The sequence below is a fragment of the Cephus cinctus genome, unplaced genomic scaffold, assembly GCF_000341935.2.
Source record: "Cephus cinctus unplaced genomic scaffold, Ccin1 Ccin1_scaffold0173, whole genome shotgun sequence".
Taxonomy (NCBI): Eukaryota; Metazoa; Arthropoda; class Insecta; order Hymenoptera; family Cephidae; genus Cephus; species Cephus cinctus.
The window spans coordinates 140,602-158,977 of NW_014332897.1; the positions used below are offsets into that span (position 1 = coordinate 140,602).

The 18,376-nt window shown below is 43.4% G+C and overlaps 2 protein-coding genes and 1 long non-coding RNA gene across 8 annotated transcripts in view; all 3 read right to left on the bottom strand.

Moving 5' to 3' along the window:
* LOC107264514 (mitogen-activated protein kinase kinase kinase 4) overlaps positions 1-5,427 on the bottom strand; it is a 12,060-nt gene extending 6,633 nt beyond the window's left edge. The window contains exons 1-4 of one of the 4 annotated variants that reach the window (XM_015732844.2): positions 2,229-5,427; positions 1,216-1,347; positions 852-1,125; positions 568-759 (exon numbers count right to left, since the gene is read on the bottom strand). In XM_015732844.2, the coding sequence (XP_015588330.1) occupies positions 568-759; positions 852-1,125; positions 1,216-1,347; positions 2,229-2,311 (681 nt within the window). In that variant the 5' untranslated portion in view covers positions 2,312-5,427. Of the gene's footprint in view, positions 1-567; positions 760-851; positions 1,126-1,215; positions 1,348-1,838; positions 2,101-2,130 lie in introns of those variants that run through there. The other 3 variants (XM_025081798.1, XM_015732845.2, XM_025081799.1) reach the window with 3 other exon arrangements.
* A 252-nt stretch (positions 5,428-5,679) lies between these two features.
* On the bottom strand, positions 5,680-18,260 carry LOC107264520 (moesin/ezrin/radixin homolog 1). Of its 3 annotated transcripts, XM_015732856.2 has the most exons (10): positions 18,105-18,260; positions 16,206-16,261; positions 14,873-15,052; positions 8,755-8,877; positions 7,909-8,181; positions 7,504-7,833; positions 7,065-7,307; positions 6,810-6,985; positions 6,513-6,732; positions 5,680-6,423 (listed from the first exon to the last, which is right to left on the bottom strand). In XM_015732856.2, the coding sequence occupies exons 2-10, from the start codon at positions 16,215-16,217 to the stop codon at positions 6,259-6,261; spliced, it is 1,722 nt and encodes a 573-aa protein (XP_015588342.1). In that variant the 5' UTR covers positions 16,218-16,261; positions 18,105-18,260; the 3' UTR covers positions 5,680-6,258. The 3 variants fall into 3 exon arrangements, with proteins under 3 accessions (XP_015588342.1, XP_015588341.1, XP_015588340.1); XM_015732855.2 differs by lacking the exons at positions 16,206-16,261; positions 18,105-18,260 and adding an exon at positions 15,270-15,945; XM_015732854.2 differs by lacking the exons at positions 14,873-15,052; positions 16,206-16,261; positions 18,105-18,260 and adding an exon at positions 10,593-10,614.
* On the bottom strand, positions 10,833-13,320 carry LOC112493895. Its single transcript, XR_003058836.1, has 2 exons — positions 11,877-13,320; positions 10,833-11,821 (listed from the first exon to the last, which is right to left on the bottom strand). It is a non-coding gene; the product is annotated as an uncharacterized LOC112493895 (long non-coding RNA).
* Positions 18,261-18,376: the final 116 nt, after the last annotated feature.

Here is an 18,376-nt window from a genome sequence, read left to right on the forward strand (position 1 = left end):
CCGATAACTCTTCTATCTCCTTCGAGTCGTCCCTTTAAACCAAATCGAGAGCGTTCTTTAGCGAATCGGTACGTAATCTGTGGAGATCCTCCCCGGCCGCTTCCCCAGGGCATCGGGCGACAGCTGGGCCCTACATCCTTAACTCGGGCAGGAGGTTCCTCCCCTGCCCTTAACCATATCGCAACTTCCTCCGCCCGCTCTACAGCCCTTTGCCCATCTCCAGCGGGGCGCCGGTATCTCACCCGGGCTTCTGCCGGTCCGTGGAGACGTCTCCGTCGGGTACTCTCCTCTGCCGGGCAACTCGGTACGTCGAGACTATCTCCCCACAGCAGATTCGAGCACCTCGACCTCAACTAAACAATGACGAAATCTTACGAGAGCCTTGACGTAACTGTACAAATCAACCCGAGAGCGTAGCTTCTGAGCAGGGTGGCGATCCGAAGGGAACCAGAAATCGAGAACGTTATCTGTATCGCTAACCGGAGCCGCCTTGGGACCGTGATTCGAAAAATCACGTCACAATTTATTATGCAATTGTGTAACAGAATGATTAAACAAGCCACTTACCAGTTTAATGAGAAACGAAAAAGTATCGTGGAATATTTCGCGTTCCTTGAGACTCTGTGATCTGGGTGATTGGGCAACTGAGTCTTCTTTATTAAGAAGAATATTTGAACCTTCGGACGCGGACTCTGGTCCCGGCTCTAGCACATCGACAGGCTTTGATCTCAGACACCGAAATCTATTCCTGGTCTCGACCTGAGAATGTAAAGAGGAAAGTTCGACGTGACACTTGACGTAATGCCAAGTAGAAGGCTATTCGAGTAACACCGAAACTCTTCTAATATCACCTTTATGTTGTTAGGTGTAGTCACCGGCAGCGGTTCTGCTCTCTCGCCGTAGGCAACAGCTGCAGCCACGTCCAGCTTCAAATCTCTTTCCGTTTCACGAAGAAGCTTTAAAGTACGTTTACTTCTTCGATTTCCTTCCTTGGCAGCCTCTTCCCTTGTCTCGTTGTCCCTGTCCTTGTCCGCTTTGTCGCACATCTCACTGAATAACAAGGTATCCAAGGTGTTGCTACGACTCAGCACACTGGATCTTCTCGTTTCTTTTTGGACTGGAAGCCTGGTAAGAGATAAATGTTCTCTTTAAAATTTACATTCGGCATTTTCTCTCTTGAAAGCAATAAAGAAGAGCAATAAAATTATAGCTCACCCCCCAACTTCTTTCTGTCTTCTTTGCCTCTGTCGTCGATTCAATCGCGTCCTAGGGGGCGTCTGACCGTAAAGATCAGTCATTAGCTGTAGCGTTTCTTCGAATTCGGTTGTAGGACTCAAGCACTGTTTGCTGCGACCAAAAATATTTTTTATTTCGATCTAGCTAGCCGAAATCAGTTTTCTCGACAATATTGTCTGCTTCTTTGTAATTTTACAAAATTAATTTTCTCTGCCACGTCGCGCCTAACGTGAGAGTAGAAACTAGAGTAATTTGCTTTCTATTTCTCGAATATCGTTTGAACCTTCCGTGCTATTTTCGGAATCCGTTACCACGAGAGACTGTTATCACCTTTTCCACTAAGCATCTCTGTAAACAGCCAATCGAATTCTAAGTACGTGTAAAGCTCGCAGCATAAAGTAACGTATATTGCATAAGACAGCCAAAAACTACAATTCGTTAAATACACTAGTGTTTGGAAGGAATTACGCAAGAATTTCAGGCAGTGTCTCGACGTAAGCGACATAAATTTATTAAAAGGAAATTCGTAAAATTTTTGGTATCGATTTGAATAATGGTAATTAAAAGTTAAACGACCTTGATTTCAAAATAAGGATCCTTACCGGAGAACAGCATTTCAGAAGAAACTCAGAAAATTTTCACTCGTTACATTATGACTCTACGCGGCACAAAAATGCAATTATCACCAAGTGCTTATCATCCTTGTCAACGTAACAGAATTAAACGCCTCTCGCACTTTTGACGCTGGCGAAACGTCAATGATGAGACCATAGGAATTGGTAGGAATACGTTGAGAAATGGGGTTAGGTACAGAGGCCGGCTTCGTTCCAACTGTCAAACAATCAGAAGAAAGAAGGAGCCCAGTCACGCGCTATGTAAACAAGGGTATCTTACACATCCTAGGAAGACGATTCCCGCCGGTTTCTATTTCCAGAATCCGGATTCAGTCTTACAAAATCTAAGCGAAGACCAGCAAGAAAGACTGTCACTACCTGTCGTGTTCATCTTCGCCTGAGCTGTCAATGACAAAGGTGCCATCCTGTTGGGTATGCCACCGACGACGATCCGTAGACATCTTTTTCGGTCCCTGTTGGCTGTCCCTTGTGCGTCTTCACACTTTTGATTTCTTTTTCATCTGAACAGGAAACAGGTGTGACCTGCAGTTAGCGCCACTGTCGCATGACAGGTGTTTCCCGGTAACGTCATAATACAACCAGCGTCACGTGACAGGGCGCCAGATTCAAATTGCATCCGGTATCCAGTGTCAACTTCAACTTCAATCTTGTAACTCGAATCACTTTGAAGATTGTAGAAAGTCCACTAAGCCATTTTAGTAAGAGAACGCGAGACTCCAAGCTCCATCAATGCAGCCAATCTGAAAAGTGAAAAATTTCTTAGGATCTCAAGTAACTAGACAACAAAGTTGTTTCTCCTTAAGATGAACCTAGGAAAGAGAAGGTATAATGATTGTTACCTAATCGTAAGATATGATTTTTATTTAAACAATCTCTAGCTTCCTCAGCAAAGTACAAGTAATTTTCATATATATCCTCGCACCAACAATTTTTAATATATATAATATCTATGCATCTCCATGCTCGGCGGTTGCATAACGTGTCTCTCCATGTGGCGTGTACTTTTTTCAAATAATTTTTCACGTGTTACGTGTATTTAGACCTTCGAACGCAATAATACTGCTATAGACCTTTGCCAAGTATGAAACAAATAGAAAAGAAAAAAAAGTCAGCCTCGGAATATCTCGGCTATTAAACCATAAAAATATTCTTCCTCAATTTCACGCACACATACACTAACTGATATACATACACAACAAAACTCTCTCTCTCTTCCATACTTTGCGTAGGGATTTCCTGAAAGAAACAAAAATGATTTAGCACCGTGTAACCCTCGACCGCGAATCGCTCGGATCCTATCAAACGAACCCTCTGATCATTTAAATGTCTCTCCCTGATATTTCCTTTGTCTCTCATGGAGCTACCATGATCAGCCGCTAGTAGCGTCCGAATTTCAGCAAATTCGTAGGAAAAACGAACAAACTTTCATTTACATATTTACAAATCGCATTACGAGGGTCGATAACAATTTTCAGCTAGATATGCATGTGCACTGACCTAGTTAAGGAAACTAGAAGAAACCAGAGAAAAGTAGAAGCATAATCGACTGGGAATATTCAAACTTATTCGAACAACTTGGCGGCCATTGCAATTTATCGGACGTCATCCGTTTCTTTCTTTCTTGTTATTAACGTTATAAGGCGTGTGTGGGCGAATTAATTATAAATAATCAAGTATTCGTCTCTATTGTTATTGACTGTGATAAAGTATGTCTCATTCTCCATTATTATTTTTTTCTTTCTTACGGATGAGCCCGATTGTTGTCCTGGGTGCTTTTCGCTCTTCAATTATATTTTCCCTGACTTTTTTTTTTAATCTGAATGTTTCCAACGGGCGATCGCGCGCGTTCTAATCTCTCTCTTGGAATGTCTCAACGATACCGCCGTCTCCGATATTTTCCTTTGTAACAGCATTTTGAGACGTTGTTTGAGAAGACGAAAAAAACCGAACAAAAATCGAAATTCTCTCTTTTACCTTGAGTCACAACGTACAGTTTTGTCCGCGCGACGACTTGTACTCTAAGAATTAACTCGTCCTACTTGACGCGTGTCATTGCTCAAATCTTACGAGTAGTAATAGATAATTATAAAATGCTTTTGCTTTAGTTCATTTTTTTTTTTAATATTATCTCGATAGTAATAATAACGCTACTAAACTGTAAATATTAATATTAATAATATATAATAATAACGCTACGAATTTGTAAATATTAATATTAAATATAATCAAAAAATATCTATCGTTATTCCTTGTTTTGCAATAGTAACGTGTAGTGGTAGTAGGTGGTGGAGTTTGTAGTGAATGTCGTGTGTTGGTGGTGGTAGTAGCAATAGCACTGTATAGAGTAGTGACAATAAAGAGAAAAATATTAATAAGAGTGATCGGTTAATTGAAATTCTCCTCGCTTTATCCTTTCCTTCCTTGACAATAAATTGATGCGAAGATCATCCCATACCGTTTAAACCGTTTTGCGTTTCCCTCGCAACTACGGTTAAAAATTGGCAGCATTCAAAGATTATCTTAAGTTGCGTTAGTTTTTATCTTTCGCTTTTATTATTTTTTTTTACTTCCTTAAATAAACTGCTCTAAAAATTACAAGGCGTACCAAGCCGCCACACTATATTTTTTCCTCTTTTTCTCTCAAGCACACACACTCACCCTCATTCATCCCTTTATCACTCACGCACTTTTACGCTCTTCTCTCTCTCTCTCTCTCTCTCTCTCTCTCTCTCTCTCTCTCTCTCTCTCCTCGCGCCTGATCTTATACGCTTTCAGCCATTATATCAATCTGGCAACCATTCGATCTTACGCAACCGTGATAAACTAACGTGCAACGCTTTTCGAAAAGGGCAACTCTGCCCCTGGCACGGCCACTTTTTACCTTTATAGGTACTAAAAATGCCGCGAATCTAAAATAACACCTCGGTACGTGTTCGCTATGACATTTGTTTATCGTATTATCGTATATTAGTATTTAGTACTTTGTTAGATCGATAAAGGCCACGAGTGTTCATTATAAAAACGCTAATCAGTAATCATAATCCGAGCGCACTATGATGTAAAATACAGTTTACAAGTGGTTCGCGTTTTGGGGAAAAAAAAAAAGAGGAAGGATAATGCAAAGTTAAGAAACTTTCTTTTTTATATCCATTAAATGTGCATCACTTAGTTTAACGAGTGCATCGTGCTTCACGCCGGATTGCCACTGTAGCATCTTATTCCTTTCTCTTTCGCCATACACACGCGCGCACATTCTTTTATTTTTTTGTTTTTTTACAGTATTCACTCTTATTTTCCCTCTGACTTTACCTGATCCAAATGACAGGTAATTTTGTCAACGAAGTATTTGATACGAAGGAGAAAAAAGAGAGTAAAATCGATCACTTTGCAAAGGCCGTAACAATAACGGAGAGACAGTAGAAGGACGAGATAATGGAAACGACAATGGAGGACAAGTGCAGCGAAGTTTTTGAAAATACGATATAAGCGGCAAACCGGCGTTAACGATGACCACTCGTCGACAAACACGAGTAGTGTTTAAAATTAAAAAAAAAAAAAAAAAAAAAAAAAAAAAAAAAAAAAAAAAAAAAAAAAAAAAAAAAAAAAAACAAAAGGAAAATATAAGGAAACATAAACGGAGGAAAGGACAGGGGGTGTAAAGGTACTGAATACTCATTAAGGACGCAGATTGAAAGTGACCGAGTGACCACTGAGAAATTTAACAGACATCCTTTCATCTTCTGGTCCTAAGTTTCTCTCTTTCATTTCTTCGGATCAACTACGTGAAACTTGACGACGCCATTATTGCATATATTTTACGTCCAGTTGCAATATTTTTCGATTCGTCTACCGTTTTTTTTTTTTTTAAACAAGAATACTGGCACTCCGGTATGACGCACGTACCGATTAGGTTCTCGAATTCTAAACCAGTACGTTAATACAGAAGACGGCGCGATGAGCTGTCCTGTAGGCCAAACGCGAAAGATCATGAAGTCGTATGGACAGCAGGATCCTCAGGAATCTTCCGAGCAAGTAAAACGTACCGTGAAGTGTAAGGAGGAACAACTGTAAGCACGAGTTCCGAACTGAGCCAATCGCTGTGGAGAGGCGAAGAGGCACACCGCGGCAGGTAAGTATAAAAGTTTCATCGAGAATAAAAATTGATGACGCTATGAAAACTTCTTCGAGAATTGAATTGTCAGCGAATGGACCTGGTTCGTTTTGCATTAGCGTGGTACGCTAGATGCTCGATCGCGGAGTCCATTGCTCCCATCTATGGCTATGGTGGCGCTTTTACTGCACTCCAGCAGTACGGACGATGATTGTGAAGGATAAAGGTTCATTTTTAAAGTAGGCTTAGTGATCGTGCATAGGATCGGGGGATAATTTACATGTTCTCGAACTGATCGACACGACGCTTGGTGTTGCCTTTGCGAATTTCACGTAGGGTCTTGTATTTGTCACGACCCTGGCGAACGTTTTCTCTGTGAATTTTGTCCATCACTGTCTCCTTTGTCTCGTCTCGCGATTGAGCGAGGTCCTGCTTCAGGGCCTGCACGAAAACGAACAATGCAAACTTTAAGTATTTTCCTTCTTGAGAAATTCGTCCAAAGTGAAACTCTTTACCATGAGAATATTTACCTTGAGTTGATCATGGAGACGCTCGTTTCTCTCTGCGAGGGTACGTCGTTCTTCGACAGGATCAATAATAGACTCGTCGGTCACAAGTTCCTTCGTGACATCGCCGTGAGGAGTCTCGTCCTCACCTTCCTCTTCGCCTTCCTCCTCGTTCTCCTCCACATGATGATGTTGAGGAGTCGTGCTTGCTTGGAAGGCTCTGTCAGCTTCCTCCTGCCTCAGCCTGGAATGATCGACGGAACAACGTGATCCCTCAATTAGATTGCGAGTGGACACAAAAAATGATTTGCTAATATTTACCTGGCGGCTTCAACCTCCTCCTGCAATCTTCTGGCTTCTGCATCCTTGACCTCGACCTCGGTCTGGATACGCAATACCTCCTCTTGCTTGTCCCTGATCTCTTGTTCTAATTTGGCGCGCTCAGCGGCCTCCATCTCGTGAGAGCGTTCCAATTTCTCCATCATGGCGGTCAATTCCTAATATACAGTAGTTCAATATTATCAAATAAAATTAGCTACGAGATTTTCATTAATCTTCAACGGAAAGATGACGAACCTTCTGACGATCCTCAAGCTCCTCCTTGGCCGCCTGCAACTGTCTCAGTTGCTCCTCCAGACGACGTATCATCTCCTGAGCTTCGTTCAGCTCAGCCTGCCGCCTCTCCATTTCCTCTGCCATATTCCTCAATCTCTCCTCATATTCTTGCTGCTTCTTCTCGGCCCGTTCTCGCGCAGCGATCTCGAGCTGCAGCTTTTCTCTCTGTTGCTGCTTGGCGATCTTCTCTTCTCGTGCTTGCGCCTAATAACACCCAGGAAACACGTGTAACTTATGGTGATGGCTTAGGATTTTATTTTCTAAAGTGGGTTAGTCCAGCAGCCTCAGTTAAGGGTTAACATCATGACACTCAAGAGTAGCAAATACACAAGTAAGCATCATAGGCATGGGATTTGACTTTCTTAATAAATATTACACGTTCGTATGTAATTATTTTAACCTTCATCTGCTGAACGTCGATGGTATCTGGTTTGCGTCTACGCATGTAGAGCTCATGATTACCCATGCAAAGAGCCAAGATTCTCTTGTTGATCTTGACCCTGGGTGCAAAGAAGACAAAGTCCGGTGCCTTCTTATCGATTGGCTTAATTATGAATTTTCTGTCGTTGAAGCTAATGTTCCTGATCTCGGACCAGGGAAAGCCAATCTTTGGCGTGAGCTTGTCGTCCTTCTCGTAGATATTGAGGCCGAGGGCGTCAACGCCAAGCCACAGTTCAGTACCCTTTTTGTTACGGATCTCAAAGTAGTTCACGCCATACATTTCCAAATCCTATAAAATGACATTCTATCAGTATAGCGAACTCGGTCAGATCGAGTAAATCAAATAAATGAGAAATTAGCATACTTGAGCGATTTTAAGATACTCCATCATGGCATCTTCGCGGAGCATACCACGATGTTCCTGCCACCAGGTGGTAATTGAGCCCTCCCATTCCTCCTTGCTCATCTTGTGCTGATCCATAACACGTTGAGGCAACAGACGATCGTTCGCCAGGAACCCAGCTGTATGAGTTCCCTTCTGGAAGTCACCGTGTCGAGCCTGAACGGCATAGGAAGCAAGAAGAACCGACGTCTCCGGTGGGCAGTAGATTTCATCAGTGAGGATGGCATTTTTCACCTGAACAAAGCCATCGGATAACGTAATATTATTTCCTAGAGACTTAGGACGGAGTCAGAGTAACTATAGAAATCGATAAAGCGTTAACTAACGTAGGCCGTGGGTATTACTAAGTTTCAAGAAAGTTTATCGCAAGTATTCAAAGGAAGCCTGCCTTCTCAGTGGACCGCGATAACGCTCAAGATATCAATGAATTATTTGTGGTACCGCACGTACAAAAACGTTAAGCTTTATTTCCAAGGACGATCGTTACGACGACGCCGTGCGATAATAATCGCAGCAGCAGTGCACTCCTCTAATTCCGCCATGATGCATCAGAATTTTTTAACTTACGTAATTCGAAGGGAGGTGGGAGGTGGGAGGTGGGAGGGGGAGGGGGAATAGGTCTGGGTCACGAGAAATAAGAACGAGATACGAAAGGTAGATCTCCTTCACGAGACGAGATTTCCTGGTTAACTGATATGCGCGATTGACAAATGACGACTCTTGATGAGGCTCGCTGACGAGATGAAGATCTTAAGAGATGATCTGGTTACTTTGAAAATCTGGTAGATACGGGAAGGCTTGACGTACCTGGAGATAAAAAAGGCGAAGAGTGATATCCTGGATAAGCTCCTCGGATACGTCCTCGGGATAGAATTTGGCACGGAACTTGAACTGCAATGGATTCTCTTTCTTGACCTCCTGGTTCATCACCTAAAAACATGAGCCAAAGGTAAACTTAAACTTCACCACGTGCACAATGTATTATTTGACAATTAATAAAAAGGCTACGAAACGAAATCGTTTAAAACAAAAAATGGTTACTCGCTCTTCCGGTTGTTTAACTTTGATTACAAGGACATGCAAAACCATATCATGCTGGCTGATTAAAAAGGAAAAAGAGCGGAAAGGTGAGAATCGTTAAGTAATAATAGAGGGCGATCAGGTGACACATCGGAGAGGCCTGGAGGAGCACACAGCCTCCAGATTCATTCTCATCTTTAAATCAATATATATATATGTATATTAACACACGATATAGGGAATCTCATTCCTTTTCGACTATTTTATTACCAATTGTCAGAATGATCATTGCGAGAGAGAGAAAGAGAGAGATAGCACTGCTATTTTCATGTTCTGAACGGCCGCCAAGTTTCCTTAGCTCTCCTCTCCCGGATGTCACCCGCGAGAGACTCTCCGACGTGGTCACCTTGACCAGGGTGCTCTGATGGTTCAATGCTAGTGACGTCAATTTTCATAATTATTGATAGTTCGCATTGGATTGTGCAATCGGCAATCAGCAATGGTACACAGGTCTTTCTTATAGTGGAGACAAGGAACGTGAATGTGAACAGTGAAGATACGACCGAGTGTTTTGTGCCATTTCCGCTGTGAGATCTGGACAGAAGAAAAATACTGAAATAGGCAAAGAAATTTCTTTTTTTTTTTTTTTAATCTAAAAAAATCGAGTGTCAATGTGCAATTCGAATGAAAGCGTCTGTAGGTTATGAACGACGTTTCTTGCGTAACGACAAAGCACTCAATTTTGTTTCTACAGTCTCCCCAAAAGACAGAGAGACGAAAAAGACCAATAAACGTGAGAAAAAGAAAAATCGAAAACGCTCAACACAGAAACTCGAATTAGTAAAACTCGGTAATCTCTTACGTGCCAAATTTTTCGATGGTTGAACAAACCCACCTGCAAAATTATTCGCCATCGTTTCAGTATCACTCGTGTTTTTTTTTTTTTCGCAGCCATTACGCTTTCGCGGATCGATCTTGGTTCGATCCAAGGACAAATTGACAGATTAGTGATAAGATTTCATAGGAAGATCTTATCAGTCGAAAGTCACGATATTCAAAAGTACATAGACCAATAGTCACGCTACTGGGACTACCAAGGATTGACACACCGTGTCTCGTAGGTAAAACAAAACTGACAGAAAAGAGGGAGATACTGGATGCAACATTTTTGAGCTACATTTCAAAATATTTTTTTTTTGCTCGTTTAAAAACGAGTCAATTATATGAATCAAAGGCATTCTGAAGTTAACCACAGAGGATACCGCCATGCGTCCTGTTTTGACTGACTCTTTACTCTGTACAATTGAATGGAGCAAGCGTCATTCCAGAAGTTCGAACCAGACCACTTAAAATCGTCTTATCGCAACAACAGGATAACTTTTTATCTGACATATACAGAAAATTGATTTCATTAATTAACATTTTTACTGTACCATGATAAATTTAATGGACTCACGCTCAGCTCGTTTTACGTTTATGCTCGCTCGACGTAATTAATCATAAATAGACATCCGGTATACGTTATTCGTGGACTGATACGAATTCTCTAAATCGGCCTACATTTAACAATAAGTACGTTTGGACATGCATGAAAATGTTATTGTCAAATTTTTCGTATGGCTTACCCTAGACAAGAACGAAAGTCCACTCTTCCAGTTGTTAGTATTGCGGTGGGCATGCGTTCAAAGAATGGAAATACGATAAAGTTTAAGTACGATATAAAGTAAGAGCGTCGATGGCAAGAGACTTGCCGTGGAAATAACTTAAGGTTACTCCTATAGAATTTCAAACTGTTTCAAGTTGTGTAACAGCTCCGTAATCAAAGATATTTCAACGACAAGACATTGTTCCAACATTTTAGCACAGTTCACGTAAACGTTATAATTTTAAAACTTTTTTAACAGATTTGTATAGATCAATGATTAATTAGCGATTCGTCCTATCGCAAAATAATCGTACGTTTACATGTATACATATAATCAAATATATAACCATCACTGACGTAACCGGTTCGATACGATCTGAACGCCTCGTCTATCTTGGCGCTCAACATACATCGTACCTCGCTCCGTATGTTCTATCGCCGTATGTAAATAATATCGGAATCAGAAAATTAGTATCGCTCGAGCAACGTCCTTCCTTCGTAATAATGGCGGCTGAACGAGACGCAAACACATTTATCGTCGCGTCTCATCGACGGGAGTTCGACTATCGATTAAATAAATTTCAATCACGAAACTCCGGCTTTGTCCTCGTAGAATCTCCGGAAGTACGGGTTTCGCTTTGGGCGTCCAGCCAAATCTCCAACTGATCGATTCGGCCCAGTCTATCCTGCTCCTGCTGTCTCTTCTCTCTCCTGCTTCTTCGGGTACCGTGGAATAATATGGGACGAGTCGACGAAGCCGAAGACTCGAAAAAGCAAACAGTTCCGTTTGGACGTCGATGTCACCGCCAGGTCGGTTTCCGTTCGAAATTCCCAGAATATCCGTACCTCTGCTGTAAGATAATCTTGGACGATTACGTGAGACCAGTTGGCTCAAAGTTTCTCAGTTATAACTTCGTCCAATGGACGTCATTCCTCTTCCTATGGTTCCCTGCGCGTCTCGTTCATTTAGAGTCGAAGAAATAAATCTTGAGCTCTTGAGCAATACCGGTGAACCTGCGGTTTTTCTAGCGAAACATCAGCTTTTCCGCTCGGTCGCAATCTTCCTCGTCGAGCGGCACGCGATGGCCTTGGAGCACGCGAACTTCGTGGCAGATCAGCAAAAGTCCGTGTCGAGCATGGAATTCCGCGGGAAAGAATTGTCAAAAAATCCTACGTGGTCATCCTGCCTCCACGTGACAATCCTCCAATCTACGCACACGACAGTAAGTATTAATGATCAATCGATAAGACGATTATCACACACCGAGTTGATGTAACCAGCACACTTTGTAGCTGAAGAATTGTAACTCGTATACTGTGAAGTCATGCTCATGACAAAAGATAACACGCCGCAGCCTTGGAGTCTTCGCAGCAGGTAGCAGGCAGCAGGCAGCAGGTTGCTGCTGCTGAGGTATGCAGGCATCTGGTGCCAAACGCAGGTAGGCCAGACCCGGGACGTGCACAGGAGAATATGGTGAGTAGCATCGGCACAAGTACGTCATGCGAACCTGCGAATTACGGAAGAGCCAAAAGTTTAGAGTACAGGGTGCCAGTTTGGCGATGCATGTTACGTAAGGTCCACAGTCCTCCAATCGATGTCACCTGCGGCCTCTTCCGTAGATTCATTATTCATTGGCATTGACAGTAAGTAGTCAGAGCCCGATAGGACTCTCCTGGCTCTCCTGGCTCTCCCGGGGCTCTCCTTGGTATTTTCCTCGAGTCGAAGCAGGTCGAACGGCGGCGCGCAGGGTTCGGCCAAACAATAGGCCTACCGAGCTATTTAACGAGTAGCTGTTTAAACGTGGCGATAGCGTCTCAATTGTAAATCCCTGATAAACCACCAGGGACAAATCGTGACGCCATATTCACGTGCTGGCGGCACCGTCTCTTTCCACGCGCTATGCCACCAACTCGCTCGGGACTCGGTAGTCGGTAGTCGGTAGTCGGCTGCAGTCCGAATTGATTCCATCATCTGCCCAGCGTGCTATCGTTCCAGCTGTAAGAAGCCGCTCCGGCGGTCCTGCCGGAGAGTCACTGCCGACGGCGCTGACTCATACGTACACTTTTAATTTGACTCCTCGTGACGCAACACCCGTTTCGATCATTTAAACGAGCAGTGTTAACCAGACAATGCAGACTCTGGCGCAAAGACTCGCTGTTCCATTCAGTCATTACGGAGACGACGCCGTGCCAGATCATCCGAGTAGGCGTCTTCGTGTCGGAGGCAGCGCTCCTCCTCGCCCTCATCCTCATCCTCGACGTCAATGCATCCTGATCTGCATTTCAATTTTCCACGAGCGTTACCACGAACCTTGCGGGCTGTTGCTTCCGAAGCGAGCGGATATTAATAACCGGATCGGCTAGCGTCAAGGCAGACGTATTAAAAGCAATGATAATTAGGAGTTTTCGACAAGTGTGATAGAGGGGGAGGTCAGGGGAAGATCAGCGTTCAGGTGACGGCGCATTTGCATAGAGCGAAACCAGTCGCAATTTCCATAAGACACAGCAGCCACTCCCCTCCTCCTATTCAGCTACCAATCGGCAAGGAACGACGAACCCAACCTCTCGTCAGGACGATCCTGAGCTTCGCCTCGCCGGCTTCTTCCTGGACTTTTGCTCCGAGCTCCTCCGGTTCTTCATCCTTTTTTTCCTTAGTCTCAAAATTTCTAAGGAAGAAAGGTGCACCAGGTCGCACTGAACGAGCCTCTACGTATATTAACGATTCTTTCTTACCAGGTCGTCCTCGAATTCGTCGTCGTCCGTGTCCGAGTCCGAGCAACCTCGTAACTTTCGAACTTTCTTTTTTACCTCCTTCTTCACCACCCTCGTTATCGCGCTCTCCGGCTGCGTCCAATTCGTTCGCATGCATTGCTTAGGTTCATTAATTTCATCTGGCTTTATCTACGACACTATGCCAATACACGGTAGCGACAGGTGTTCAATTTTATTTTTCAAATTTTGTTTTCCTTATTAAATCATTTAGCATTGATTCTCTGCTGGGATTTCTACGATCATTTTTATCGATTGGCAGCTTCTATGCAATTATATACAGAGCGGCAATTAACGTTCAAGGATATTTGGTGATTCCAGGTAAAATACGTTATTAGGAGTATTATCTAGATTGATGACGAGCAGCAGGTTGATATATATATATATATATTTACTTATATGACCGATCGATAATGACGGATTACTTCTGGTACGATACACCTGTTATATATTGATTGGGGAGCAATAAAAAGTAGATACTATAGAATAGTATAGGAATCGAATGACTATAGGCGTTTTTACATGGAATATTAATATTTTGCAAAAAATTCCACACGATTCGTTTCGCGTTCCGATCGACTTTAAAAATTTGACGAAGATGTATTTCCTGCATGAGGACGTTTAACCGCGTAACCGAAATTCCAAGTCGGACCACCTGTCGACCACCTGTTTCCAAATTCTCATGAAACGCGGGACCCTTGACACTTCAGGCATTAGAAACGGGAAGGCAAATACTGAAAGGCCGGAAGTGAATCCTGGTGGGCGTTCAGAGTGTCAGAAAAATCGTTATCCTTATCAAAGTATACAGAGGAGAAATATAAAAACGTATCATGGGTTCCCAGTTACCAAGGAGTTACACGCGTACAAAGTGTTGTTAGTCGTCTTTGACTGTGTCAAGGTGAAGGCGCGTCTCAAGTCCGACTCGCAATCGGAGGTGAAAGCCGTATCCTCAGAAGGAATAACTGTGCTCAAGCGAAGTCACGTACTGCATTGGATTGAAACGACGGACAAAAATGGAATCGATTTTGAAAATCGGTTGGATAAGAGAAAACGGTTAAACGTACCTCGTGCAGTAACTGCAGGAGCCATTTCGAATTCCTCTTATCTGACGAATCGATAATGACTAGTTTTAAGGCGGTGTTCACAGTGCAGTAAAGGAAGTTTACAGACAAACGACGACAAGAATATCCCACGCGTAGGAGATGACATCACTGTTTGATCCAGTCACCCTGCCGTTTATATCGACGTGACATAAGGCCCAGAATTGAACGTTCTCTCGTGGGACCCACACGAGGATGACTTGGGTCGATCGACAATATGCGTAAGCCTAACAGTAACTACATTAAGCTTATCACGTACGGGCTCGAATTTTGGACATTCGTACGAGTAAATATTATCGTAGGAAGCAGCAGAAATAGGACGTTAGGGGTTATAAGATAAAGTGTGATTGTCTCTTCTGGCAAGGATTTACATAGGAAGCAGCCGTCCTACCTTCTTGTAGAGTTTGATCCAGGTCAGGTCACCCTTGTTGTCCGTGTACTGGAGTCCAAAGAACCAGACTTCCCTGAGACCGATCGTCTTGACGACCTGATCAAACAGTTGCTTGCCGGTAGTCGTCTGCTGGATCGCGAACTCCAGCTCCGCGTCCATCGTCGTCACCCGCACGTTCATCTTCATCGAGAACAGAAAGAGAAACAAGTCATTTCGTAGCACGACACCCGGTACGTGGCGTAGGGACGCCAAGGGATAACGGCGTCGAGACAATGGATCACGACGTAAATTTTAAAGACGCTCAACAACGGAATTCACTGGTCAGGAATATTTAATGCTCTCGTGAATAATTTGAAAAACAGAAAAATGCACTCTCCTAGGCACTTTGTATTCTTACCATCTTCGCACCAGCCACCATGGCGAATATCGAATCGAGTCGATCGCGCAACAATCACACTAACCTCTCACCCGATTACTTTTACAGAATATTACAAAGCGATAGCACTCGCGATTCTCTTTCGGTATTATTTAATAAACTGACGCCGTAGTTCCTTGCCGAGTCTCGTAGTCACTTGAAAACACCGCGACGTGTAACGGAAAACTCGAAACGACGCAGCTTGCCGGTTGAGCTCGAATCGAACAATGGGCCAAGGGGGCAAGTGCACGGCGCAACCGGCGTCCGTTCTTTTTTCTTTTCCTTTTCTTCACCCCACCGCCAGCCGGAAGCCGCACTCGGCGTTCTTACTCCTCTACCTTGTTGGCTCGTTCTCGGTTCCTCCAACTTGGCAAAACGACGTCAAGAGGGAGACAGACTGCACTACGGTTGACTACGGTGCGGAAGGGATAACGTGAACGGGCCGGTCCACGGGGCTGCAGCCAATCGACAACGGCTCTGAAGAATACCGGGTGTCACGAATTGAAAGGATCCTCCGAAAAATTTATGGTGAAATATTGTACTCTCCCCTGTGAAGCGTCCAATCGTTCGGAGGGTAGTTCCCACGAAAAGGAACGCGGCGCTGCACTCTAATTTTTTAGTTGCGAAGAAACCCTCTTGATGCCTCTAGGAGTACTTAACCAGAGATTGTTACGGTCTCGCGAGACATTCGCGACTAATTCGTATTTCAGCCCTGATCTGGATTTCAATGTATCTACCTGGTTATCTTATCTTTTGGTAAGTTAAATCGGCAACATAAAGCATGCCGCTGTCGCTGCCTTATCTGGAGAGATTATTGACAATAAGTATGAAAAACTCCATTAGTAGTTGACACATTAGTTTTGCTGTGTGTTATGCTAGAAAAATGTAAAAGTGGGACACTTGTATCTTTCTACTTACCGACTTCGGCATCTTGGCGTCTGCGTCTGTTCGTTCTAGGCAGTGAAACTGTCAGCCTGCAACAAATATAAGCGTCGTGTGTAACTATTGCCGTTTTACACCAGGAGAAGGAGGTGAAGGAGCAGCAGGATACATTGTCACAGACGCAAATATTTCAGCACCTTGCGGTCTTTATCGACCGAATAGCAAATAGGAGTGCTGGTGAGTCGCTTCAGAGACTCTCAACGTCTTCGTAGAATTTTATTGTTACAGAGTGTCAAACCCGAGACAATGAAGCATCAGATATAATTTTTGCCAGTACCAAATGGTATCCGTATGACTTTTATATGAATCTACAAACTTTCTCACTCTTTTCAATGAATTCTAAATGTTGGTTACTTGGGGAATTGATGATTCCTATGAATTGAAAAGCAGCTCGCAAACCGGAATGATCAGAATCATGGAAAAAAGGAGAGGTCGCGCCCCTCTTTCATGTGTGTCGTACGATCCGTACGTGCAACTGGGAACTTCCATGTGAAGAGCAGAGACAGGTTATAATGCAAATCCGTATGACCGACATCCAGCGACCCATCAACCGAGGAGTGCCCGCAGTCGCATAGTCGCATACTCGCGTAGTCGTCTAGCATTCTCCTTTATCTAGGACCGCGTTCATTGAACCGAGTACGGATGCACTATGTAATGCACGTCGTCTTCACTCTTTCTCCTGAATCTAATTGAATAGTCTAGGTCGTTCGCGATATCGAATTTTTATGAGTTCTCAGCAAATTCAGTAGACTTTCAATCGGAAACCTCTGCTCCCCGTTCCGTCCCGTTCCCCGACTCAAGTGCCCAAGTTCAAAACTGCTTATAACATATTCTTAACTGTTCAGCGGATCCCTTTCAAGGTCACGAAAATGGCACCGGCCGTTACAACTGCCATATCGGTGAATTACGTATCAGACTCGAACAAAACGTTTGGCCCTTTACCACCAATGTTTTTTAGCCTCTTGAGGACGATGGTAATCCTATTTTTTGTCGACTTATTCCTTTTCGTGTCTCTTGACGGTGAATACACAGTTGTACCGTTAGAAGCTACTTTTCTACTTTCTGACACGCAAGATTTACAATACTGGATGAAGATCTATACTTGAGAATCTATACTTTATAGATTTCGACGATGATATTCAAAGTGATATCTACGATATAACTGACAGTCAGGCTTATGGCGATGGATGGATGAATTCCACGTTGACCAGAATTAAGTCAGTACTCGTATTTATGTTATGTATTTGTATACTCGTAACTTACCATTAGAGAGACTCACAAAATCAACGACAGCAAAAGGTGAATTATTGAGACAAAATGCAAAAACCGACAGAGGCATATGGCGAATCGAGTCGCCCGTTAGAAAGAAACCGATCGTCCCATAGACACGCGAACCGTTCGAACGCAGGGGCCTTACGGAATAACGGAAATTTTGTTCTACCAAATCTACTGTGAAGTCCATACATATGGGTCTTGCGTGCCAGAAATCAATTGGACCAAAGTGCCAGTTGACAAGTACCAAATGATCGAATTTCTTTCTATGAGCATTAACTCTGCGTGGAATTCATTTAAGAGACACAGACTGTAAATGATTTAAAAAAATAGTAGAATGGGACCATGAATAAAAACTGCCCGGAGGCTTTGCAAGGGGTATGCTTTTGGAATATAACCGGAGGTAACCTATGACACATTTGTAAGAGGGAACTGATCTACAGGCAGATTGATCACTGTGACCAAAACTTTCAAGTGACGAAGGACCGTGTTGACAGAACACCAACGAATGAGAGTTTTTCTAGGTTTAAGTATAAACCCTTCGGCATCGGAACCGCCCGAACGAAACGTTTAAGATCGATTCCGCGGTTACTTTAGACTTACTTTCTTGTCGCTAGAATGTAGATCCTCCGGCACGTGTGCCACACATTCACGATGGTCAAACGACACTGGCACTTACACTGTACCCGGGACTGGGAACAACTGGGAACCGTGCAATCCACACCCAAAAATCCCGTCACGTTGAGCAAATACTGACACCTCACTGATAATATGGCCGCCGCCCGGCCGCCCGTCGTTCTTCAGATGGGGTGGGGCAAAATCATGAATCAACGAAATTCATCTAGATTGACTCTTCTGCTCTTCGTCAGTTGGAA

Excerpts from the sequence above, each read along its gene's own strand:
- LOC107264520 (XM_015732855.2), bottom strand. The coding sequence starts at position 15,290 with ATGGTGGCTGGTGCGAAGATG. Across the intron at positions 8,878-14,872 it reads GGATCAAACTCTACAAGAAG|GTGATGAACCAGGAGGTCAA; the intron begins GTAGGACGGCTG and ends TCATGTTTTTAG. Across the intron at positions 7,834-7,908 it reads AGTATCTTAAAATCGCTCAA|GATTTGGAAATGTATGGCGT; the intron begins GTATGCTAATTT and ends GTCATTTTATAG.